This window comes from Ranitomeya imitator, chromosome 10, assembly GCF_032444005.1.
Source record: "Ranitomeya imitator isolate aRanImi1 chromosome 10, aRanImi1.pri, whole genome shotgun sequence".
NCBI classification, from domain to species: Eukaryota; Metazoa; Chordata; class Amphibia; order Anura; family Dendrobatidae; genus Ranitomeya; species Ranitomeya imitator.
This window is the reverse complement of record NC_091291.1, coordinates 80,164,755-80,188,408: the sequence shown is the minus strand read 5'-3', so window position 1 is coordinate 80,188,408 and position 23,654 is coordinate 80,164,755. Positions and strand designations below refer to the sequence as shown.

The 23,654-nt window shown below is 44.4% G+C and overlaps 1 protein-coding gene across 1 annotated transcript in view; it reads left to right on the top strand.

Moving 5' to 3' along the window:
• The window catches only part of MCAM (melanoma cell adhesion molecule), a 110,449-nt gene that overhangs the window by 78,360 nt on the left and 8,435 nt on the right, over nucleotides 1–23,654 (top strand). Inside the window, exons 8-16 of the mRNA XM_069742151.1 lie at nucleotides 9,783–9,924; nucleotides 10,258–10,373; nucleotides 10,923–11,064; nucleotides 11,143–11,267; nucleotides 11,752–11,899; nucleotides 12,364–12,399; nucleotides 14,705–14,740; nucleotides 14,991–15,020; nucleotides 19,346–19,487. Coding sequence (XP_069598252.1) covers nucleotides 9,783–9,924; nucleotides 10,258–10,373; nucleotides 10,923–11,064; nucleotides 11,143–11,267; nucleotides 11,752–11,899; nucleotides 12,364–12,399; nucleotides 14,705–14,740; nucleotides 14,991–15,020; nucleotides 19,346–19,487 — 917 coding nt within the window. The remainder of the gene's footprint in view (nucleotides 1–9,782; nucleotides 9,925–10,257; nucleotides 10,374–10,922; nucleotides 11,065–11,142; nucleotides 11,268–11,751; nucleotides 11,900–12,363; nucleotides 12,400–14,704; nucleotides 14,741–14,990; nucleotides 15,021–19,345; nucleotides 19,488–23,654) is intronic.

Here is a 23,654-nt window from a genome sequence, read left to right as displayed (position 1 = left end):
GAAGGTGTTGAATAACTGTTTAGGGTTGTGAGACAGGGAGGATATGAGAGATGAGAAGTAGGTTTGTTTAGCTGTGGCGAGTGTGGTCTTGAAAGTAGTGAGGGACTGTTTGAATGCTATGAAGTGTTTGTTGGAGTGGGATCTTTTCCATCTGCGCTCAGCAGCCCTGGAAGCTCGCCTCAGTTCTTTGGTCAGGCTGGTGTGCCAGGGCTGTCTGTTGATTTTGCGAGCTTTGTTATGTGTTAGTGGGGTAGCAGATTCCAAAGCTACAGCTATTGTGGTGTTATATAGAGCGGTAGCGTCATCCGCATTGTATAAGGAACTTATATCTGTGAGAGGGAGGAGGGATTCAGAGAATGAATGTAAGTCATGTAAGACTCATGTCGGTGTGGTAGTTGGGGGCAGGTATATCTCGCCCAGGTATTTGTCCTATGTGAATTAGGCCACTCAGTATCTTCAGGATGCTAATGGGTTAACTAGTGCAGGAATAAGGGATGACCAGCTGGGGGTTTCCAGCATCAGCCTGGGGCACACAGATTGCCTGTCTGTGTGAGACAGACGTGAGTGAGAGCTGTGCTCAAGAATTGTGTGATGTTAGCTGGGTGGGAGAAGCCCCCCCAGTTGTTGAGATAGCTACGTGTTGGTTTAGTTAGCGCCGGACAGGCTAGGATTTATTTTTATGTTTTGTTTTATCTATGTTGCTCTCACGTTAATAAATCTGACTTGAGGTCAGCCTGCTCAGAAAACCTGCTGTACGCCTCAGATTCAATGCACAAACCACGTGGCCTTTGACCCCAGCAAAGGCGATCCCGGAGTGTTGTGTCACATTGTGGTGGAGAACGCGGGCATACCGTGGCACAGGCGACAGCATGGAAGACGTGGTGAAAGCCTTAGTACAGTCCACTGCCGTACAGCAGCAGGCCACTGCCGCACAGCACGAAGCTAATCGCTTGATGGACGCACAGCTGAAGGAGTTAGTGGACATGACGGTTGCAGACCACCAACTTCTCCAACAGGTGGCGCAGCGCCTGGTGAGCATGCCTGACGCTGACCCGGAAGGAGAGTCCAGAAGGATCCATGTGAGTCGATACTGGCAAAAGCTGACTGCAGAAGATGATGTCGAGGCATACCTGACAACGTTTGAGCGGACGGCATTGAGAGAGAAGTGGCCGAAGGCACGATGGGCCGATTTGATTGCCCCGTTTCTCTCCGGCGAGGCCCAAAAAGCTTACCATGATTTGGACCCGGAGGTCGCTCAGGACTTTGAGAAGCTGAAAACGGAGATCCTGGCCCGGCTGGGTGTGACGACAGCTGTCCGGGCACAGAGGATACATCAGTGGACATACCAGCAAGATAAACCGGCGCGGTCTCAGATGTTCGACCTGATCTACTTGACAAAGAAATGGCTGCAACCCGAGGTACTGACAATACCCAAAATAATCCAGCGGGTTGTCCTGGACAAGTACCTGAGAGTACTACCACCAGCGCTGAAAAGGTGGGTAAGCCAAGGAAATCCCACGACAGCGGATCAACTTGTGGAGTTGGTCGACCATTATTCCGTGGCAGAAGGACTTCCCGACGACACCGCCAGCCCCCGGTCTGTGCCTCCTCCTCGTGGAACCGGTAAGACTGTTCCAGGGACCACGGGTGAAGGAAAATTGCTTAAAACTGTGGGGGAGGAACCCGGGACTGCTCGCACTCCGAGACCGAGAGTATTGGACGGTGGTCTCAGTAGGGGACCTGTTAGGTGTTTCCGCTGCCATGAGAAGGGCCATGTTTCTGCAAACTGTCCTGTTACCGCTGAACCCATGCAGTGCGACGTTATAGACTCTAAAAAACGCATGTCTTTGGTTACACGGCTAGTGAGTGTGAATGCGGGTCAAAATGATACAGCGAAACACCTGTGTGAATTATCTGTTGATGGGAAAAATGTTGTGGCATTACTAGACTCTGGAAGTGTGGTGACTCTGGTGAAAGCTAGTCTGGTGGCACTTCCATCTGGTCCGTCTGACAAGTTTTCTGTAACGTGTGTGCATGGTGACACCTGCTCGTACTTAACAGTGGTTATATGGATTTCCACCCCATATGGGTCAGTGCAGCACAAAGTGGGACTCGTTCCCGCATTGTTACAGGATGTAATCCTGGGCAGGGATTTTCCCTATTTCTGGCAGTTGTGGGAGAATCAGTTGCTCCTTCACGGTAGCTGTACCCGTGAATCTTCTCCCATGCCATCTGGAGGTCCCGAGTCCCTAGAGAAGACCCCACAGGAAGATGTTGCTGGGGAGGTTAGTGAATATAACCTTCAGTACCCCTTCTCCGTCATGGCGGGGGAAACAGAGGAAACTGAGGAACCTCAGCGAGAGGCGGAGGCAGACAGCCATCCGGCACCCTGCCTGTCAGATTTGGGAGTCCAGGTGGATGACTTCCACAGCAAGCAAATGAAAGATCCTACCCTGACTCCGGCTAGGAAAAATGTAAAAATGATAGATGGGGTACCCGTAGAACCTGACACTAGGCTAGCGTACCCGAATATGGTTCTTGAAAATGATTTGCTCTACCAGGTAGAGAAAAAAAAGGAAGACACAGTGCAACGGTTAGTGGTACCCAAACCTTATCGGCGGAAGGTACTGGACTTGGCCCACGGACATATAATGGGGGGACATCTGGGGGTACAGAAAACCACAGAAAGGATATCGCATTGTTTTGTGTGGCCTGGAATACATAATGATGTGCGTAGCTATTGTGAGTCCTGTCCAGAGTGCCAAATCTCGGCACCTAATCCTCGGATCCGTAGCCCTTTGGTACCCCTTCCTATCATTGGAGTCCCTTTTGAGAGAATTGGAATGGATTTGGTTGGGCCCCTTCCCCGATCCACACGTGGGCACCAACATATCCTCGTCATCGTGGAATATGCCACTCGTTATCCGGAAGCCATCCCTTTGCGTAACACAGCTACCAAGACGATCGCCAAGGAATTGGTACAAGTGTTTAGTCGGGTGGGAATTCCAAAACAGATACTCACCGACCAGGGGACTCCCTTTATGTCGAGGGTAATGAAGGAGCTCTGCAGACTCTTACAAATAGACCCGTTGCGTACGTCTGTCTATCACCCTCAAACAGATGGCCTGGTTGAGCGGTTCAACAAAACCTTAAAACAGATGCTCCGGAAGGCGATAGACAAAGATGGGAAGAACTGGGATTACTTGTTACCCTATTTGCTGTTTGCCATTAGGGAAGTTCCCCAGTCTTCCACAGGGTTTTCGCCTTTCGAACTGTTGTACGCCCGTCGTCCCCGGGGACTGTTGGACGTTGCAAAAGAAACCTGGGAAGGTCAAGTCACTCCCTTTAAAACGGTGATCGACCATGTAACACAAATGCAGGATCGTATTGCCGCTGTCATGCCCATTGTTAGGGACCATATGTTACAGGCCCAGGGAGCCCAGAGGCAAAGTTATGATAGAGGTGCTAAGGTCCGTACATTTGCATCCGAGGATAGGGTGTTGGTCCTAATCCCTACGGTGGATAGTAAATTTCTGGCGAAATGGCAGGGCCCATTTGAGGTCCTGGAAAGAGTTGGTGAAGTAAACTATAAAGTGTACCAGCCTGGTAAGAGAAAACCAGAACAGATTTATCATGTGAATCTGATAAAACCCTGGAAAGACCGCTCTGCCCTAACGGCGGATCTGCCCCGTCCGGTTTGTTCACCTACCGTACCAGAGGTGCAGGTTGCCGAGACTCTCTCGGAACGACAAAAATCTGAGGTTAAGCAGTTTTTGTTACAGAACCGACAGTTTTTCTCGGAAAAACCTGGCCGGACTAAGCTAGTGAAACATGAGATTGTCACAGAGCCTGGCGTCACAGTTCATGTGAAGCCCTACCGGATTCCGGAAGCACGCCGTGAAGCCGTCTCCCGGGAAGTGATGGCAATGTTGGACTTAGGAGTCATTGAGGAGTCGCACAGCGCCTGGTCCAGTCCAATCGTGTTGATACCTAAACCGGATGGCTCCATACGGTTACGGTTTTGTAATGACTTTAGGAAACTGAATGCGGTTTCTAAATTTGATGCGTACCCTATGCCCCGGGTCGATGAGTTGATCGACTGGCTTGGTAAAGCCCGATACATTACGACCCTGGATTTAACAAAGGGGTACTGGCAGATCCCTCTGGCCGAGGCGGCCAGAGAGAAGACGGCATTTGCTACACCGGAAGGTCTGTTCCAGTACGTCTACATGCCGTTTGGACTTCACGGAGCTCCCGCAATGTTCCAGAGATTGATGGATCGGGTCTTGAGGCCCCACAGACAGTACGCTTCTGCCTACCTGGATGACATCGTAATTTACAGCATGGACTGGGAAACTCACCTCCGGAAGGTACAAGCGGTGATTGATGACCTGCGAGATGCAGGCTTAACGGCAAACCCCAAGAAATGTCACATCGGGCTTGAAGAAGCCCGATACTTGGGCTACGTGATTGGCAGAGGAGTGGTTAAACCCCAGATCGACAAAATACAGGCAATCCAGGGCTGGCCACAACCAGTGAACAAAAAACAAGTACAAGCTTTCCTGGGGATTGCCGGCTATTATCGCCGGTTCATACCCAATTTTGCAGCCATGGCTACCACCTTGACGGATCTTACCAAAGGGAGGGGTTCCGTCATGGTAAAATGGACCTCAACTGCTGAAGAGGCCTTCCACAGCCTGAAACGGGCTTTGTGCTCTCAGCCCGTACTAGTGACTCCTGATTTCAGCAGCGAGTTTGTGGTACAAACTGATGCCTCTGATACTGGTGTCGGAGCTGTACTTTCCCAGGTGAGGGACAGAGTTGAACACCCGGTCCTCTACCTCAGCCGGAAACTGAATGTACATGAGCAGAGGTATGCAGTGGTTGAAAAAGAGTGCCTAGCCATTAAATGGGCTCTCGACTCCCTCAAGTATTACCTGGCCGGTAGGAAGTTTAGGCTGGTCACGGACCATGCCTCTCTCAAGTGGATGCACCTCCACAAGGACCGTAATAGTCGGGTAACCCGGTGGTTCCTTGCCCTGCAGGCTTACTCTTTTACGGTGGAGCACCGACCTGGGGTGCAGATGGGGAACGCCGATGCCCTGTCCCGAGTGCACTGTTTCAAGAGTGTTCTTGCTCGACCGGAGTGGTCTGAGCAAGGGGGGGGGGATATGTAAGACTCATGTCGGTGTGGTAGTTGGGGGCAGGTATATCTCGCCCAGGTATTTGTCCTATGTGAATTAGGCCACTCAGTATCTTCAGGATGCTAATGGGTTAATGAGTGCAGGAATAAAGGATGACCAGCTGGGGGTTTCCAGCATCAGCCTGGGGCACACAGATTGCCTGTCTGTGTGAGACAAACGTGAGTGAGAGCTGTGCTCAAGAATTGTGTGATGTTAGCTGGGTGGGAGAAGCCCCCCCAGTTGTTGAGATAGCTACGTGTTGGTTTAGTTAGCGCCGGACAGGCTAGGATTTATTTTTATGTTTTGTTTTATCTATGTTGCTTTCACGTTAATAAATCTGACTTGAGGTCAGCCTGCTCAGAAAACCTGCTGTACGCCTCAGATTCAATGCACAAACCACGTGGCCTTTGACCCCAGCAAAGGCGATCCCAGAGTGTTGTGTCACAGTCAAGATGTTTAAGATTTCTGCGAGGGTGTGAAAGTTTGTGGGGTGGGGATTGTAGACATGGAGTGGAGAGAGATGAGAATGTGAGAAGGTTGTGGTCAGAGAGTGGAAGAGGTGAGTTAGAGAGGTTAGATAGGGAGCAGAAGCGGGTGAAGATGAGGTCCAATGTGTGACCATCTTTGTGAGTGGCTGCAGAAGACCATTGAGTGAGGCTGAAGGAGGAAGTGAGAGATAGAAGTTTAGTGGCAGCTGAGAGGGAAGTGTCAATGGGGATGTTGAAGTCGCCCATGACGATAGTGGGGATGTCCGCGGAAAGGAAATGAAGTAGCCAGGTGGTGAAGTGGTCAAAGAAGGTGGTGGCTGGCCCTGGGGGGCGGTAAATGACAGCCAGTTGGAGGTTGGAGGGGGAGTAGATGCGCACAGAGTGCACCTAAAAGGAAGGGAGGGTAAAAGTGGGTGGCAGTGGGATTGGGGTGAAGGAGCAGTTATCTGACAGGAGAAAACCAACTCCTCCACCATGTTTGCTGCTGGGGCGGGGTGTGTGAGAAAGTTGGAAGCCACCGTAAGAGAGTGCAGCAGGGGAGGCTGTGTCAGAAGGGTTGAGCCAGGTTTTGGTGATGGCGAGGAAGGAAAGTTTGGTAGGAACAAAAAGATCATGGATGTAGGAAAGCTTGTTGCAGACAGAGCGAGCGTTCCACAGAGCTCCTGATAGTGGGACTGGGGAAGCAGGGGCTGGGTGAATGGGTATAAGGTTGGAGAGGTTACGGAAGGTTGTGATAGAGCGTGGATGGGAGGTAGAAATGACTGTGGGAATATGGTGAGGAGGACCAGGATTTGGAGAGGTATCACCAGCAGTGAGAAGGAGCAGAGAAAGTGTTAGCATGTGGGAGCAGGAGAGGGCATGAGGTGGCTGTCTGTGTTTGGAGACAGAGGATTGTATGTTAAGGAACAGTTCTGAGGAGGAGGTGAGGTGGATGGGGAGGATTGAAGCAGAGATAAACAGTTCCTTACTTGGTGTGGGGATTGGGGGAGGTAGCAGAAAGTGAAAGATTATAGGGGTGAAAGTGAAGACAAACAGAAACATTGTTTGTCATTTATACAGTATGTAGGGATTCATTCACTTTTAGGCAGCTGGTAGCGTTCACACAGGCTTGTCGTGCCTTGGTCAAAAGGTAGGTTTATTGAAATGAATAAACTTCCAGCAGAACGGAAAACAGAGCCTTTCTCTGGCATAGAGAAACACAGTAAAAAGTCCATATTCAAGCACATCTAAGCTCACACTTTCAGATAAATGTCTAGCATCCTCTCAAATCCTGACAGAGAGACCAGCTCCAAGAAGTCTCTTTACCTCCCAGACACAGACCATGGTCTCCTACCTGTGTGGCAATCCTGACACTTTCCCTGTCTCAGTTTAGTCAGCAACAAACGATACTGTGCAGTTCCCAGAAGAATCCACACTCTGCTCAGTTCTCCAGTACACTGATCACCAAGTGAATCTACTTCCTGGCTCAAGACAAAACTAGGAAGGTGAATCTAATCAAACTCTGCAGAGCTGGGATTTAACTCTATTCTACCTGGCTTTGCTGCAAGGAATAAAACTGTTTCATTCTGACTTCAAAACATACATTAATACCTTTTTTACCATTCATATTGGGAAAGTATCACCTACTGTAACCTACCAGTTCTGTCCTGACAGGTTTGTTTTTGCTCATAATATAATCATTCTGGAGCATGTTTCCTTATAACGCTTTAATGTATCATTCATGAGTTGTTTTTATTGGAAATGAATACATTGACAAGTGGGTGTCACCAGTTGGGGGTACCTACACACTTTTACACTGTCCAATCAGTTCTGACAGTGATAGAATAATTAAAGACAAGCCCATTTGACAAGGGGGAGAATTGTAACACCCAGTTTTAAATCTATTACATAAAGTTCCAGAATTAATAACACTACAGAAGAATTTGAAGAGAGGATGCCCCAGAATTGTTATTGGGGAGACATGTTAAAAGGGTTGTCCTATGATCAAGAGTACATTTTAATAAATAGATATTGGAATATTAAATGACTTTACTCATTTCCCTGAGTGTTTTTTTTATCAAAGGAATGACAGTACGTTTTGTTTAATTGGTCATACAAGTTCATCTAAATAAATCCAGTCGGTGAATTATGAGCTCAGCAAGTTGATGACACTTAAACTTATCACAGAACTCAGCATTCCAGTGAAAACATTGAGTGCAACCCCAGAGTGAATGACAATAAGCCTCACCATGCTTGTTTTATTTCATCTGAGGACCAAGCATGCTATGTCACCGGACTTTTGACCGGCTCCGTTATTCTAGAGCAGCATTTAGTGACATCTCAAATTTCACTCTAATGATATGCTGTGTGCTTAGTTTAGGTGTCCAGCCTGATGCTTAGCTCTATATCACTGACTTCATTTATTTAGACAAGCTATACAGAAACACTCTATGGGAGCAAAAGTGCCAATAGGGTCTCATCCGATGACAATACAAAATTCACACTTTAGTTTGAACTCACCTAGTTTTCGTAGTGTTAGCGCATATATGACTCGTCAAAGTCAACAATAATGATCCAAGCATTGGATTAAGAGAAGATAGTATTTTTATTCTATATTCTCAACGCATTTCAAAGTCAGTCTGACTTCGAAACGCATTGAGAATAGAGAATATAAATACTATCTTCTCATCATCCAGTGCTTGGATCATTATTGGCACAGCAGCGCGGGTAATATCCACGTTTTTTCCCCATGATGATATTTAGACAAGCTAACAAAAGGTGCTGAGGAGGAAGACGTTAAACTATTCTATGATCGTGTTTAAGAAGAACTCAACACGACTTATTCATTATCATGGGAGACTTGAATGCCAAAGTGGGCCAAGGCAAACATGGAACCGTTGTTGGAAAGTTTGGACTTGGTGAATGAAACAAAGCTGGAGGAAGATTCATTGACATTTGTATAGCAAATCAACTGTCCATCATGAACGCCTTCTTACAAAATCGCAAATGCAGACTCTACACATGGACATCACCAAATTGGGCTTATAAGAATCAGATTGACTACATCTATGGACACCAAAGATGGAGGTCATTGATTATTACCGTGAAAACAAGGCCAGGAGCTGACTGGGGAACTGATTATGAACTTTTGACAGCAAAGATTAGAGTCAAGCTGTGCAAACAGACTAGACAACAGTTTCCAACTTCGATTTGACCAACATACCTGAAGCTTTTTAGAATGGTCTGCACAACCGAATAACATCCCTGGATGTGGGTAAAAGAAAGTCTTAGGAATTACTGCCTATTATTACTGAACAAGATAGTAAGAAAATAAACAAGAGACCATGCAGCCACGGTTAACAGAAGAAACTCTAAAGATCATTGAAGAAAGACGAAATGCAAAAGGGAAAACTAACAAGCAGGACGCAGACAACATCAGTAAAAGACTAAAAAGAGCCATTTGAGCAGACAAAGAACTTTATTACCAAAAGAAATTGTGGTAATGCCACTCGCTTGTCTGCTACTGATGTAGACACAGGAACACTTGTGGTTAAAGTCCACAGCTGGTTTATTGCGTCATAAACCAGAAAAAAACAAAATGGTAACACAAAGTGGCCCTTTCTGGCATAAGTTAAAACAAACAGCACATATAAAGTCCTTTCCATACCGGTGGATTCTTGGATTGATATGCTGTATATTATAAGTATCTGCAATTAATTTCCATGCATAAAAATGGTTCTACTATTTTTTAGCAAATGTTGGAGTAGTAACCTTCACCAATGCTGCTTCCAATAAGTCAATCATACACATGATTGTTTGTGAAAAGAAATTAAAGTTTCATCACATATTGCTGATCATTTGTGCTTTTCGGTTTCTCAATCACTGTTACGAAACTAACAGATCATAGTGATTATTGCTTCATGCTTTACCTTGAGCCTTTTGAAGTGAAACAGAAGTATAAAAAACTTTACAAAATAGGCCATCGTCCTCACCAACCGTGGTCTTTAGGTGATTTCTCTACCTTAAACGTTGAGTAGCTTGGTGTAGTCATGCTGCCCCTCTCCCAGAACTGAAGAAAGCTGTTTCAGTCTGAAGTCATCCGTAATATATCTATGCTTTTGCTTTTTCCCAGAAAGATGAAGAAAAACCTTTTTCAGAAGAGTCTTCATATTCATGGACAGTCTCAAGGAAGGATTCTGGAGGATATACCTGTAAAGGACTCAGTCTGGATAATTTTAATGAAATGGAAGCGGAGACTGAATTACATGTTCACTGTAAGCTGGTTCCTTCCCATCATTGAGTAAAACTAATCTGTTGATGCACCTTGCACTTTGTAAATGTAGTATGTCTAATTTTGATTTTTGGAGAACAGAGAATAATACAATTGTCCCCTGTATCTAGACTGTCCAGTTTGCCAGTGACATTGGGGTCAGTTCTTCCTATTTTATATGATTTATGTCTGATGTGATAGAGATGTATTATCTGCAATATCAAATGATCCTTTCTTTCCCTCCAATGAATTAAATAATGCAAGAAAAAAAACAACGAAATATGAACTACAAGTGTGAACTAAGCCTCATACCGCAATGTCTTCTCTATGTTCCTAGATCTGGATCCTCCTGTGCTGTCTACAGACTCTCCCATTATTGCCGAGATTGGAAATAGTCTTAGCGTTTCCTGCAACGTAAACGCATCAGCGCAAACCGACATCCATTGGACAAAGGTAAATGTGACCTGGTACAGAGGCTTCAAAACCGCAGATGAAGAATTAGTCATTTTCATCATTTATATTTCACCCTATTTGCATATTGGGTATAGATAATACAAGAAAGGCTTTGGTAGGAAAAACAAATTATAGCAGATGACCAGAGGGAATTTCTAATAATGTATGTCCATGATCCCACCAAGTCGCACTCCCAAATCAGAAATTCAGTACCAGGTCGCTTTGCTGTGGTATAATATTGACGCATATAGGGCATGCTGCCAATGTAGAACCCAATGGCGTGCTTTTGTACTCACCGTAGACCTTCTGCCAAGTTTGTAATCTATAGTAAACCCACATTCATTTGCATCTCATGTCACTTAGTTTTGGATCCATAAAAACATATATGGATCACATCTGAGAGATTGGAAGCAACACTACTAAATAGTCATCATTTCTGTTATTTTCGGTCTGCCACTCATTTTTCTTTGCCTTTAATGATTCAAGCAAAAAATGACCCACTGTCTGTACACTGCAATGTCTTATTCCCAATCTCTTCGGCCCTTCTAGGGAGGAAGAACCATTGCCAGTGGCCCTGAATTAAGCCTTAGTTTCAAGGATTACACAGATGCAGGACAGTATGTCTGTGTTGCAAGTGTAACTGGGGTGCCAGGACTCACCCATAGCAAGGAGATCCTAGTAGTATTAAAAGGTAATGGGGGTGTTGATGCGGGAAAACGACTGTTTGACATAAGAAATTATCCTATCTAATGATGGCTATTAATTATAGGGAAACCACAAGTGACTGTACATCCACAACATGTCGCAGTACAAGATGGCGAAAAGCTAAGTGTGAAATGTTTTGCAATCGGCAATCCCACTCCTCAGATTACCTGGTACATGAATGGATCAGAGGTAAGTGAATATATAGGGCATCTGTCAGTAGGAGCAACGCTGCAATGCATGTATGCCATGGAAAGTTGAGCAAAATGATACCTTCATATCTGCAATCTGGCGTCTTATTCCAGAGTAATCCACATTTTTCTTAATATGTAAATGAGCTGTTAAGATCTATGGGCCCGGACATAGATCTCCCTGAAAATCTGCCTCCAGAGCTTATTTTAAATTAAATGGAGTGTTACCAGTGTGAGGCATGTAATGACTGACTTATCTACAGGTCTCACACTGGTAACTCCCCCTTTTATTTACAATAATCTCTGGAGGCAGATTCTCAAGGAGATCTATGTCCATCCCATAGATCTTAACAGCTCATTTACATATTAGGCAGGTGCAACCTTATAACTTTTCTTTTAAAACTGGCCACGAGGTAATTGGATCCAGTAACATATTAAAGTGTTTCTATAATATTCTCATTACCTCTTTTTGATTAATTCTACAGGTAGACAGTCACATTTCTAATATTTCTGATCATGAAGTTATTAGCGAACTAACCTTCCTGGTGACACAAGACCTCCTGAATGAACGTCTCATGTGTAAGGCTCAGAATGAATTCAACAGCAGCGTGGAATATATTCATTTACAGGAGAGTAAGTCAGATATACAGTACATTTAATACCACGTAATATTGTAGGTTACCAGAATTCAGTGCAAATCTTGTAGATATCGTGTGGTTGACACCTCAGCTTCATAATTGTGTCAGTACCCAGATATTCTGCGCGTCTGCTATGTCTGATGGTATTTCATCCCATATCATATAAATACATGAAAGTTTTATCCTTTGTTAGACTCCTGTATCATGGCTACAAAAGTAAAGAGCCCAGACAATAATCACGTTTCTAAGATTGTGTTTTGTATTTAATAACATGTGTGTAGTACATAAAAGATGAAATCTGTGACCATTGGAGTTGAGCAAAAAGATTTGCGGCTCCCTGGTCAAGCAGCCACATTGGTGGTAATTGGTGACTTGCCCTCATCATTTGTACTGTAAAACACCACCCATAATATGAGTAAAGTAAAGCTGATCTGGCTTCCATTATTTCTTTTCCCACAGGATATATAACCACCCCGGTATCTAGTGACCACAGAGGTACGTTCAATATTCAATCTGCCGGAAATACAAGGGATACAAGTATAGGAGAGCTGGAGATGTAGTGTTTTTACATTTTTTCACATATTGCTGTGGACTTGACATCTGGAAAATGTGAATTTATACTGAAAATTTACAGATGTATGGAGTGGTAGCGGTCATGCTGGACTCCACACACACACACACACACACACACACACGTACACACACACGCACTATGCATGCTCTCACTCTTCACCATAAGATTGTATGTATGGAGCAGTAGCGGCCATGCTCGACTCCACACACACACACGCACACACTATGCATGCTTTCACTCTTCACCATAAGATTGCATGGAGCGGTAGCGGCCATGCTGGACTTCACACGTACATACACACACACTATGCATGCTCTCACTCATCACCATAGGATTGTATGGAGCGGTAGCGGCCTTGCTGGATTCCACACACACACTATGCATACTCTCACTCTTCACCCTAAGATTGTATGTATGGAGCAGTAGCGGCCTTGCTGGACTCCACACACACATGGATTAGTAGGGAAGTAGGGTACTCGGTACCGGGTCCTTCGGTTCACAGGGGGATGTCACAGTGGCTGACCCGGTCCGTGGCCCTGGGACATCCGTGTAAAAGGGAAAGTTCTTTAAGGGGAATGTTCGTGATGCCACCTGTGGTATTCGGTCAGGGTGACCGATGCTGCTTTAAGGGGTCCGCTGGGGTGATGTTATGGCAGCTAGATGGTATACCTTCCCACAGGTGAAGTATGTCCCCAGGGCTTCCCGGTGTGTAGATGGTGAATGATGAATTGGGCAGTGATGAACGAGGACACAAGGTTGCAGTCTCTTTACTTTTACTGAAGACTTCAGGATCCTCAATCCAGAGCACCAGATCAAAGGGCAGGTAGAGTCCAGAAGGTTTGGAGGGAAGTCCAGAGTTCCCTTATCCATGTGGAAATCAGTAGAATTCTCTTGTGCTGCGGTGGTGTAGTCCCTTACTGGCTATGGCTTCACATAAGGGCCTCACAGATGCGATGTTTCGCTCTCTCTGTCCCCCATATAGGATAGGACAATACCCGTATGACTGGTGACTTGAGCCTGTTCATAGGGTCTCTTAGATAACCCGGCTCTGTAGTTGTCACCGTGCCTCCTGGGTGTAGGTGCGGACAGGTAACCTGCAATTAGATGTCCTGCCGCTCTCTGAAACAAGGCGTAGAGGTCCTTACTCCACCTGCGTTCCAGCTACCGGGATTTTGCGCCTCAGAAGGAGACAGCTTGAGCGGGGCTAGACCCCTTCTGGTATCCTTTCCTTTGCTTCGACTTCCTTCACGCTCACTGCAATACATTTCTGCCTTTCAATGTCTCTTTCTGGGAGCTGCGGCTCTGAGGGCATGAACAGCTCCTCTAACCTTACATCCTCCTCAGTCTCTGGTCTGGAACATTCTAACTTTCCCTACAGACTACCAGTTATATATATGTGGGGAGTGACCTAATAAATAGGGTCAGGAGCTCCCCCTGGTGGCCTGGAGTGTGAAATGTTGAAATGTGTTGCATGTTTGTGATACCTGGATGCAGTTATCCTTCTTTGCTTCCAAACACAGCATCACTGTCCCCGAGAGGAAAGTAATACCACTGTGACGACCAGGACCCTGGGGCGCCGCACATACATGCACTATGCATGCTCTCACTTTTCACCCTAAGATTGTATGTATGGAGCGGTAGTGGCCTTGCTGGACTCCACACACACACACACACGCACTATGCATGTTCTCACTCTGCACCATAATATTGTATGGAGTGGTAGCGGCCATGCTGGAGTCCACACACACGTACACACACACTATGCATGCTCTCACTCTTCATCATAATATTGTATGGAGTGGTAGCGGCCATGCTGCACTTGACACGCACACACACATACACGTCTGCACACTCCTACTGTTTCTTCAGCTTCTATAAAAGCTATAAAGCTGCCATTATCTCCACTAAGATGACTATCATTTATCTGCTCACACAAGAACTCGATTTTCACATCATGTCCCCGTTAAGGGCTCCAACAACAAACAAGACTACTCAAACAAAAGTCAAACAAAAAATAATCTTTTCTGACTTTTTTCTCCCAATACTATTTAGTATTCCGGTCACATGAAAATGTTCTTTAACAGAGAAAGATTTTGCACATATTGTACTTTTTTTTTTTCCATTTCTTAACCTTTTGAACAACTGACACAAAACTGTAATACAAATCACAAAACACTAATAACGGTAAATTGGAGAGTTACTACATTGTACAAATTTGTCTTACAGGATCGGAGGAGACGGAAGAACCAGACTCAAAGAAAGGTGAGAAAGGATATTGGAAGGTGACCTGTATTTCTTATTGCCAGGATCGGTGCAGAGGAGCATGGCAGCTATATGGCACCATACCAAGGAGCGGTGTGGTTCCCATACATTGCCGGCAGCCTCCGCGACCATCTTCATATTTTCCTATCACTCTTCTATATCCTGTGCTGCTCTCCATACAAACATTTATTTCTTATATCCAAATAAACTATTGGTAAAAAAAAAATCAGTTTCCAAATATCTCTTACAGGATCTGAATCCACAAAAGACCCCGCTATAGGTAAGACAGCCCAGCATGAGCACACAAGTGCGAAGCAACCAATCAAATCAGAATGACTACATGGCACCTAGTCCCCTACTAATAATGTATTGCTGATGAAACACTGATTTTATTGAGACTACAACAAGTAGCCCAGTAAGTGACACATCCCTATAATCAGGGTCTCCTACATCATGCTGCTCTCAGATTACATTGTAAAAACATGCTGACAGATTCCCTTTAAGTGTAGTTAAAGAAGCACTCCCATCAAAGTTTTTATCCTCTTAATATATTGCAATCAGTATATTATACTGCACTGTATACTTACAATTTCTCATTTTGACTTTCTACTCAGTAAATTCTTCTTGTTCTTCTGCTCTTCGTAGAAATAGGAATTCTTGTATCCTTGCAAAAATTATTCCTCTAATAAACTCCTTACTCGGCTGCTCCCTCCTCCCCCTGCCATAGACGCAGAGCCGGTTCTAAGTTTTCGTTGGCCCCGGGTGAAAGAGTCTCAGTGGCCCCTTTAACACATACCACAATTCATAATGCACAGATACAGCAGAGGACTATAGGTATAGTACAGTGCCAAAGATTTCACTTCCTATATTACATGAGTGATATCTATTGTAAATTCTTCAATAGGTCAGAAACCGGAAAGTATAGTCCTCCATACAGTATTATGGGCATCACATAATACTCCATACAGAATAAAGTGTCCCATATATTGCTCCTTACAGTATTATGGGCCTCACATAATACTCCATACAGAATAAAGTGTCCCATATATTGCTCCTTACAGTATTATGGGATTCACATAATACTCCATACAGAATAATGTGCCCCATACATTGCTCCTTACAGTATTGTGGGCATCACATAATGCTCCATACAGAATAAAGTGCCCCATATATTGCTCCATACAGTATTATGGGCATCACATAATGCTCCATACAGAATAAAGTGCCCCATATATTGCTCCATACAGTATTATGGGCATCACATAATGCTCCATACAGAATAAAGTGTCCCATATATTGCTCCATACAGTATTATGGGCATCACATAATGCTCCATACAGAATAAAGTGCCCCATATATTGCTCCATACAGTATTATGGGCATCACATAATGCTCCATACAGAATAAAGTGCCCCATATATTGCTCCATACAGTATTATGGGCATCACATAATGCTCCATACAGAATAAAGTGTCCCATATATTGCTCCATACAGTATTATGGGCATCACATAATGCTCCATACAGAATAAAGTGCCCCATATATTGCTCCATACAGTATTATGGGCCTCACATAGTGCTGCATACAGTATAAATTGCCCCATATATTGCTCCATACAGTATTATGGGCATGACATAATGCTCCATACAGTATAAATTGCCCCATATATTGCTCCATACAGTATTATGGGCATGACATAATGCTCCATACAGAATAAATTGCCCCATATATTGCTCCATACAGTATTATGGGCATCACATAATGCTCCATACAGAATAAATTGCCCCATATATTGCTCCATACAGTATTATGGGCATCACATAATGCTCCATACAGAATAAATTGCCCCATATATTGCTCCATACAGTATTATGGGCATCACATAATGCTCCATACAGAATAATGTGCCCCATACATTGCTCCTTACAGTATTATGGGCACCACATAGTGCTGCATACAGAATAAAATGTCCCATATATTGCTCCATACAGAATATTAGGCCCCATATAATGCTCCATACAGAATAATGAGCCACATATATTGCTCCATACAGAATAATGAGCCCCATATATTGTTCCATACAGTATATAATAGGCCCCATATATTGCTCCATACAGTATAATGAGCCCCATGTATTACTCCGTACTGTATAATGGGCCCCATATATTGGTCCATACATAATGGGTCCCATATAATGTTCCATACAGTATATGATGGGCTCCATATAATGCTCCAGTATATGATTGGCCCCATATATTGCTACATATATAGCGGGCCCCATATAATGCTCCATACAGCATAGGATGGGCCCCATAGAGTATAAGTTAGCCCCATATATTGCTCCATACAGTATATCATGCTCTATATATAATTGGCCCCATATATGATGCTCCAGAGTATGATGGGCCCATATATGATGCTCCAGTGTATGATGGTCCCCATATATAATTCTGCAAACATAAAAAAAGAAATACTAACCTCTCATCGCTGGCTGCTGCTCTGCTTCGGACTCCTCTGCATCGTTGTCTTCCAGCTCTCTGAACTGTGACTGCTCAGGCAGAGGGCGCACACATGTGACGTCATCGCGCCCTCTGACCTGAACGTCACATTCATCAAACGCCGCAGCGGTGGAGCTGGGAGAGGTATCACAAGTGCTGGAACCCTGATGAAGCAGAGGGGCCCACTCGCGAGTGTTTGCACTAGCACAGACACTGGGCCCCCATAGTGCGCAGGTGTCCCTGATGGTGAGTGGGCCCCCTGAGTGCTCAGGGCTCTGGCACTTGACCAGGTACGCCGGGTGCTGACGCCGATCCTGCATAGATGTTTGCACTGACTCATGACTTGCGCAGAGAAAATTGACCTCCTGTTTCCACATACAGCTTGGAAGGATTCAGCTAGTCAGTTATTGATCACGTGATGTCATAGACTTAATGGAAAAGAGAATTATCTGGATAGAAAGACAAAATGAGCAATTGTTAGTACACAGTGCTATATAATGTGACGATTGCAATATATTAGGTAACATAATAAAGTAGCACTCTGTAGCACTATAGCATGCAAACATGAAATATATGAAATATTAATTGCATTACTGCTCTAGAAAATTAAAAAAATACAATTCTTAACGCATAAATAGGCCAATTCATTTGTGCCCTGCAGCCACAATGAGACAATTCTCGTTGCTGGGACCTATCTTATTGGGACTCCTCTCATGGGCTGACTGAGTACTCCACACCTTAGCATCTGGCGGATTTATTTACAGCAGGAACCTATCTTCCCATAAAAGATGTAATCTTTAGCTGATGAGAGAAGTCCCAATTCTCGGTCTCAACAACGAGAATCGCCTTGTGATGGCTGCCAGGTAAACATGAATTGGCCAATTTGTGTGCTAAGCATTCTCAATTTTTCTTATTTTCTAGAGCAGTAATGCAATTCATATTTCATATATTTCATGTTTTCATGCTATAGCGCTACAGAATGCTACTTTATTTGTTAGTTATGTGTGGAGATGTCTACTCTTAGGTCGCACCTGTATTCGCCTGATTTCTGTTTGGAAGTGACGGTCAGTCTTTTGATATTTGTAATATTTTAAGAGCATAAAAACTTCTTTACACATTTGCCTAATGCTTAGTGCATTTACACTGGAAGCGCACTACAGGCGTGATGGCTGCCTGGACTCACACTCTTTTTCAGTAATTTATCCTATTTAATGTCCTAGTTTGTGAATTCGAGTAAACACTGGTTTTCCATGGTTCCCTTTAATGACTTTAACCCCATGTGTCAGTTATGTGATTTCTTTTTATGTACACTAATAATAAATCTTGTTTTTATTTTATTATGAAAACTTTTCTCTAGACCCATTTTTTCTAATGTTAATATCTGAAGAAAAAAAAACTAAATCAGAAACAGATCCATTTTCCCACACCTGATCTAGATTTGTTTATGACATGACATTATTGTGCGTAATATGACAGCTCAGCACCACTCATTTAACTATTTATTTAGCTTTAAAGCTAAAATATCCTGACTTACCAAACAATTTAATAACATTAAAGGGAATCTGTCACCAGGTTTTAGCCACTTAATCTGAAAGCGGCATGATGTAGAGCCAGAGACTAAGATTCCAGTGATGTGTCACTTACTGGGTTGCTTGCCATAGTTTTGATAAAATCACCATTTTATGAGCATGAGATTATTACCAGAAGATTTGTAAACCGCTGTCAGGTAGTCAAATATATTTGTGAGCTCTGTATAACTCCGCCCCCACCACTGATTGGTAGCTTTCTGTGTACACTGTGCATAGGCAGAAAGCTGCCAATCGGTGGTGTGGGCGTGTTTATACAGAGTTCAGCATCCAGAGAACTATAGATATACAGGAGAGAAAACTGAGATTTTATCAAAATGACAGCAAACAGCCCAGTAAGTGATACATCGCCAGAGTCAGGGCCTCTGTCCCTACATTATGCTTCTCTCAAATGTTGCAGCAAACTCCTGCTGACAGATTCCCTTTAAAGTATGTACCATCAAAACCAAGAATATACAAAGTGAGATAACTACAGTATTAAGATTTTAATACATAGTGATTAACATATACTATGTGTGCAGAGTCCAGAAGTCAGAAAAGTTATGGCGTGGTGATTGTGGCAGTCATTGTGTGCATTCTCCTGCTGGCCATCCTGGGAGCGGTGCTGTATTTCCTGTATAAGAAGGGGCGTATTCCTTGTGGGCGTTCTGGAACAAAAGATATGTGAGTATAGTCTCTATCATTTACTGGCACTTCCGCTATACCCCGCTATACTCACCGACAGCAGGAGGGAATGTCAAAACTTCTGATTTTATTCTCTCATTTGCACCTGAAGACATAATGTGGTTGAGTCTGTGTCCATTCACAGTTTCCATTAATTATCCCTAACACAATCAGTGTGACCATGTGTGGTGCCGTTTCCTGCGTTATCCCTAAGACAATCAGTGCGACCATGTGTGATGCCGCTTCCTGCATTATCCCTAACACAATCAGTGTGACCATGTGTGATGCCGCTTCCTGCATTATCCCTATCGCAATCAGTGTGACCATGTGTGATGCCGCTTCCTGCATTATCCCTAACACAATCAGTGTGACCATGTGTGGTGCCGCTTCCTGCATTATCCCTATCACAATCAGTGTGACCGTGTGTGATGCCGCTTCCTGTGTTATCCCTAACACAATCAGTGTGACCATGTGTGGTGCCGCTTCCTGTGTTATCCCTAACACAATCAGTGTGACCATGTGTGGTGCCGCTTCCTGCATTATCCCTAACACAATCAGTGTGACCGTGTGTGGTGCCGCTTCCTGCGTTATCCCTAACACAATCAGTGTGACCATGTGTGGTGCCGCTTCCTGCATTATCCCTAACACAATCAGTTTGACCATGTGTGGTGCCGCTTCCTGCGTTATCCCTAACACAATCAGTGTGACCATGTGTGATGCCGCTTCCTGCATTATCCCTAACACAATCAGTGTGACCATGTGTGGTGCCGCTTCCTGCATTATCCCTATCACAATCAGTGTGACCGTGTGTGGTACCGCTTCCTGCGTTATCCCTAACACAATCAGTGTGACCATGTGTGGTGCCGCTTCCTGCATTATCCCTAACACAATCAGTGTGACCGTGTGTGGTGCTGCTTCCTGCGTTATCCATAACACAATCAGTGTGACCATGTGTGGTGCCGCTTCCTGTGTTATCCCTATCACAATCAGTGTGACCGTGTGTGGTGCCGCTTCCTGCATTATCCCTAACACAATCAGTGTGACCATGTGGGATGCCGCTTCCTGCATTATCCCTAACACAATCAGTGTGACCGTGTGTGGTGCCGCTTCCTGCATTATCCCTAACACAATCAGTGTGAGCGTGTGTGATGCCGCTTCCTGCATTATCCCTAACACAATCAGTTTGACCGTGCGTGATGCCGCTTCCTGCGTTATCCCTAACACAATCAGTGTGACCATGTGTGATGCCGCTTCCTGCGTTATCCCTATCATAATCAGTGTGACCATGTGTGGTGCCGCTTCCTGCATTATCCCTAACACAATCAGTGTGACCATGTGTGGTGCCGCTTCCTGCGTTATCCCTAACACAATCAGTGTGACCGTGTGTGGTGCCGCTTCCTGCGTTATCCCTATCACAATCAGTGTGACCGTGTGTGGTGCTGCTTCCTGCGTTATCCCTAACACAATCAGTGTGACCGTGTGTGGTGCCGCTTCCAGCATTATCCCTAACACAATCAGTGTGACCGTGTGTGGTGCCGCTTCCTGCATTATCCCTAACACAATCAGTGTGACCGTGTGTGATGCCGCTTCCTGCATTATCCCTAACACAATCAGTTTGACCGTGCGTGATGCCGCTTCCTGCGTTATCCCTAACATAATCAGTGTGACCATGTGTGATGCCGCTTCCTGCGTTATCCCTATCACAATCAGTGTGACCATGTGTGGTGCCGCTTCCTGCATTATCCCTAACACAATCAGTGTGACCATGTGTGGTGCCGCTTCCTGCGTTATCCCTATCACAATCAGTGTGACCATGTGTGGTGCCGCTTCCTGCGTTATCCCTATCACAATCAGTGTGACCATGTGTGGTGCCGCTTCCTGCATTATCTCTAACACAATCAGTGTGACCGTGTGTGATGCCGCTTCCTGCGTTATCCCTATCACAATCAGTGTGACCATGTGTGGTGCCGCTTCCTGCGTTATCCCTAACACAATCAGTGTGACCATGTGTGGTGCCGCTTCCTGCGTTATCCCTAACACAATCAGTGTGACCATGTGTGGTGCCGCTTCCTGCGTTATCCCTAACACAATCAGTGTGACCATGTGTGATGCCGCTTCCTGCATGGTATGAGTCAGCCTCATGTTCAGTAGCTCGTGCATTATTCTTCTGAGATGACTCAGGATCATGCACGGCCCTGGTATTTCCCTTCCTTTGAGTAACTTACATATACTGTACTTTCAGTGTTAGATATATTAGACTTTATGACACAAGAGCTGTAATATGACTTGTACTGGAAGCCACAACTAAACACTATGGGACCGATTAATCAAGACTGGCGCAGTGCGCAATCGCAGCCTTACAGGAGTAGAGATGCTGAATTCATTAAGATGCAAACGTCACTTAATTAACTTTTCTGCCTCTCCTAAGTAGCATGTGACCCCGTGTGATACGCCATAAATGCTACTAAAGTCATTCCTGGTGTACAAAAGCTGGTTTTGATTAATTTGATGGGCGGGTGTGACCATGCACCACCTCTGCTCCATCGTATTCCACCCATTTTGGCAGTGCTGATTCAAGCTGGTATGAGAATACTAAATTTGCTAAATTTTCACACAACTCTGTGTTGGGCAAAAAAACTGCGACTCTTCAAAACGTTTACACCACTTTTGTGGTGGAAAACCTTTCATGAATCTGCCCCAAAATACACACAAGTCTATGGATTTCCATGCAGTTTTCACTGTTGTTCAGCTCAAAAGCATAGAAGACTTTTTATCTTTTGTAAAATTGGTGTGTGTCAGTGCATTCCATGACCCAAAACATTTTTATTTTTCGGTCTACGGAGCAGTATTAGGGTCTGTGTTGGGCTCAAAATTTTCTCCATGTTTAGCAATTCTTTATTTATTTTCAATTTGGTTAATCCATTTGTGAGTGATGTGGCCTGGTACGGTCGCTATGTGGACGTCTTACTGCTCGTGTGGTCTAGATGTACAGTGGGTACGGAAAGTATTCAGACACCTTTAAATTTTTCACTCTTTGCTTCATTGCAGCTTTTTGGTAAATTCAAAAAAGTTCATTTTTTTCTCATTAATGTACATTCTGCATCCCATCTTAACTGAAAAACAGAAATGTAGTGATTTTTGCAAATTTATTAAAAAGGAAAAACTGAAATATAACATGGTCATAAGTATTCAGACCCTTTGCTCAGACACTCATATTTAAGTCACATGCTGTCCATTTCCTTGTGATCCTCATTGAGATGGTTCTACTCCTTCATTGGAGTCCAGCTGAGTTTAATTAAACTGATAGGACTTGATTTGGAAAGGCAAACACCTGTCTATATAAGACCTCACAGCTCACAGTGCATGTCAGACCAAATGAGAATCATGAGGTCAAAGGAACTGGCCAAGGAGCTCAGAGACAGAATTGTAGCAAGGCACAGATCTGGCCAAGGTTACAACAGAATTTCTACAGTATTAAAGGTTCCTAAGAGCACAGTGGCCTCTATAATTTCCATACCCACTGTATGTGTGTCACTGACATCTATATATCTATGTATTCTATATGTATACAGTTGTGCTGAAAAGTTTACATACCCGGCAGAATTTTTGCTTTCTTGGACTTTTTTCAGAGAATATGAATGATAACACCAAAACTTTTTCTCCACTCATGGTTAGTGGATGGGTGAAGCCATTTATTGTCACACTACTAAAACATCCAAATGACCCTGATCAAAAGTGTGCATACCCCATCTCTTATTACCATGTATTGCCCCCTTTAATATCAATGACAGCTTGAACTCTTTTGTGGTAGTTGTGGATAAGGTTCTTTGTTTTCTGAGATGGTAAAGCTGCCCACTCTTTTTGGCAAAAAGCCTCCAGTTCCTGTAAATTCATGGACTGTCTTGTATGAACTGCGCGCTTGAGATTTCCCCAGAGTGGCTCAATGATATTGAGGTCAGGAGACTGAGATGGCCACTCCAGAACCTTCACTTTGTTCTGCTGTAGCCAATGACAGGTTGACTTGGCCTTGAGTTTTGGATCGGTGTCATGTTGGAATGTTCCAAGTACGTCCCATGACGGCTTCCTGGCTGATGAGTGTTAATTTGCCTCCAGTATTTGCTGATAACGTGCTGCATTCTTCTTTCCTTCAACTTTGACCAAGTTTCC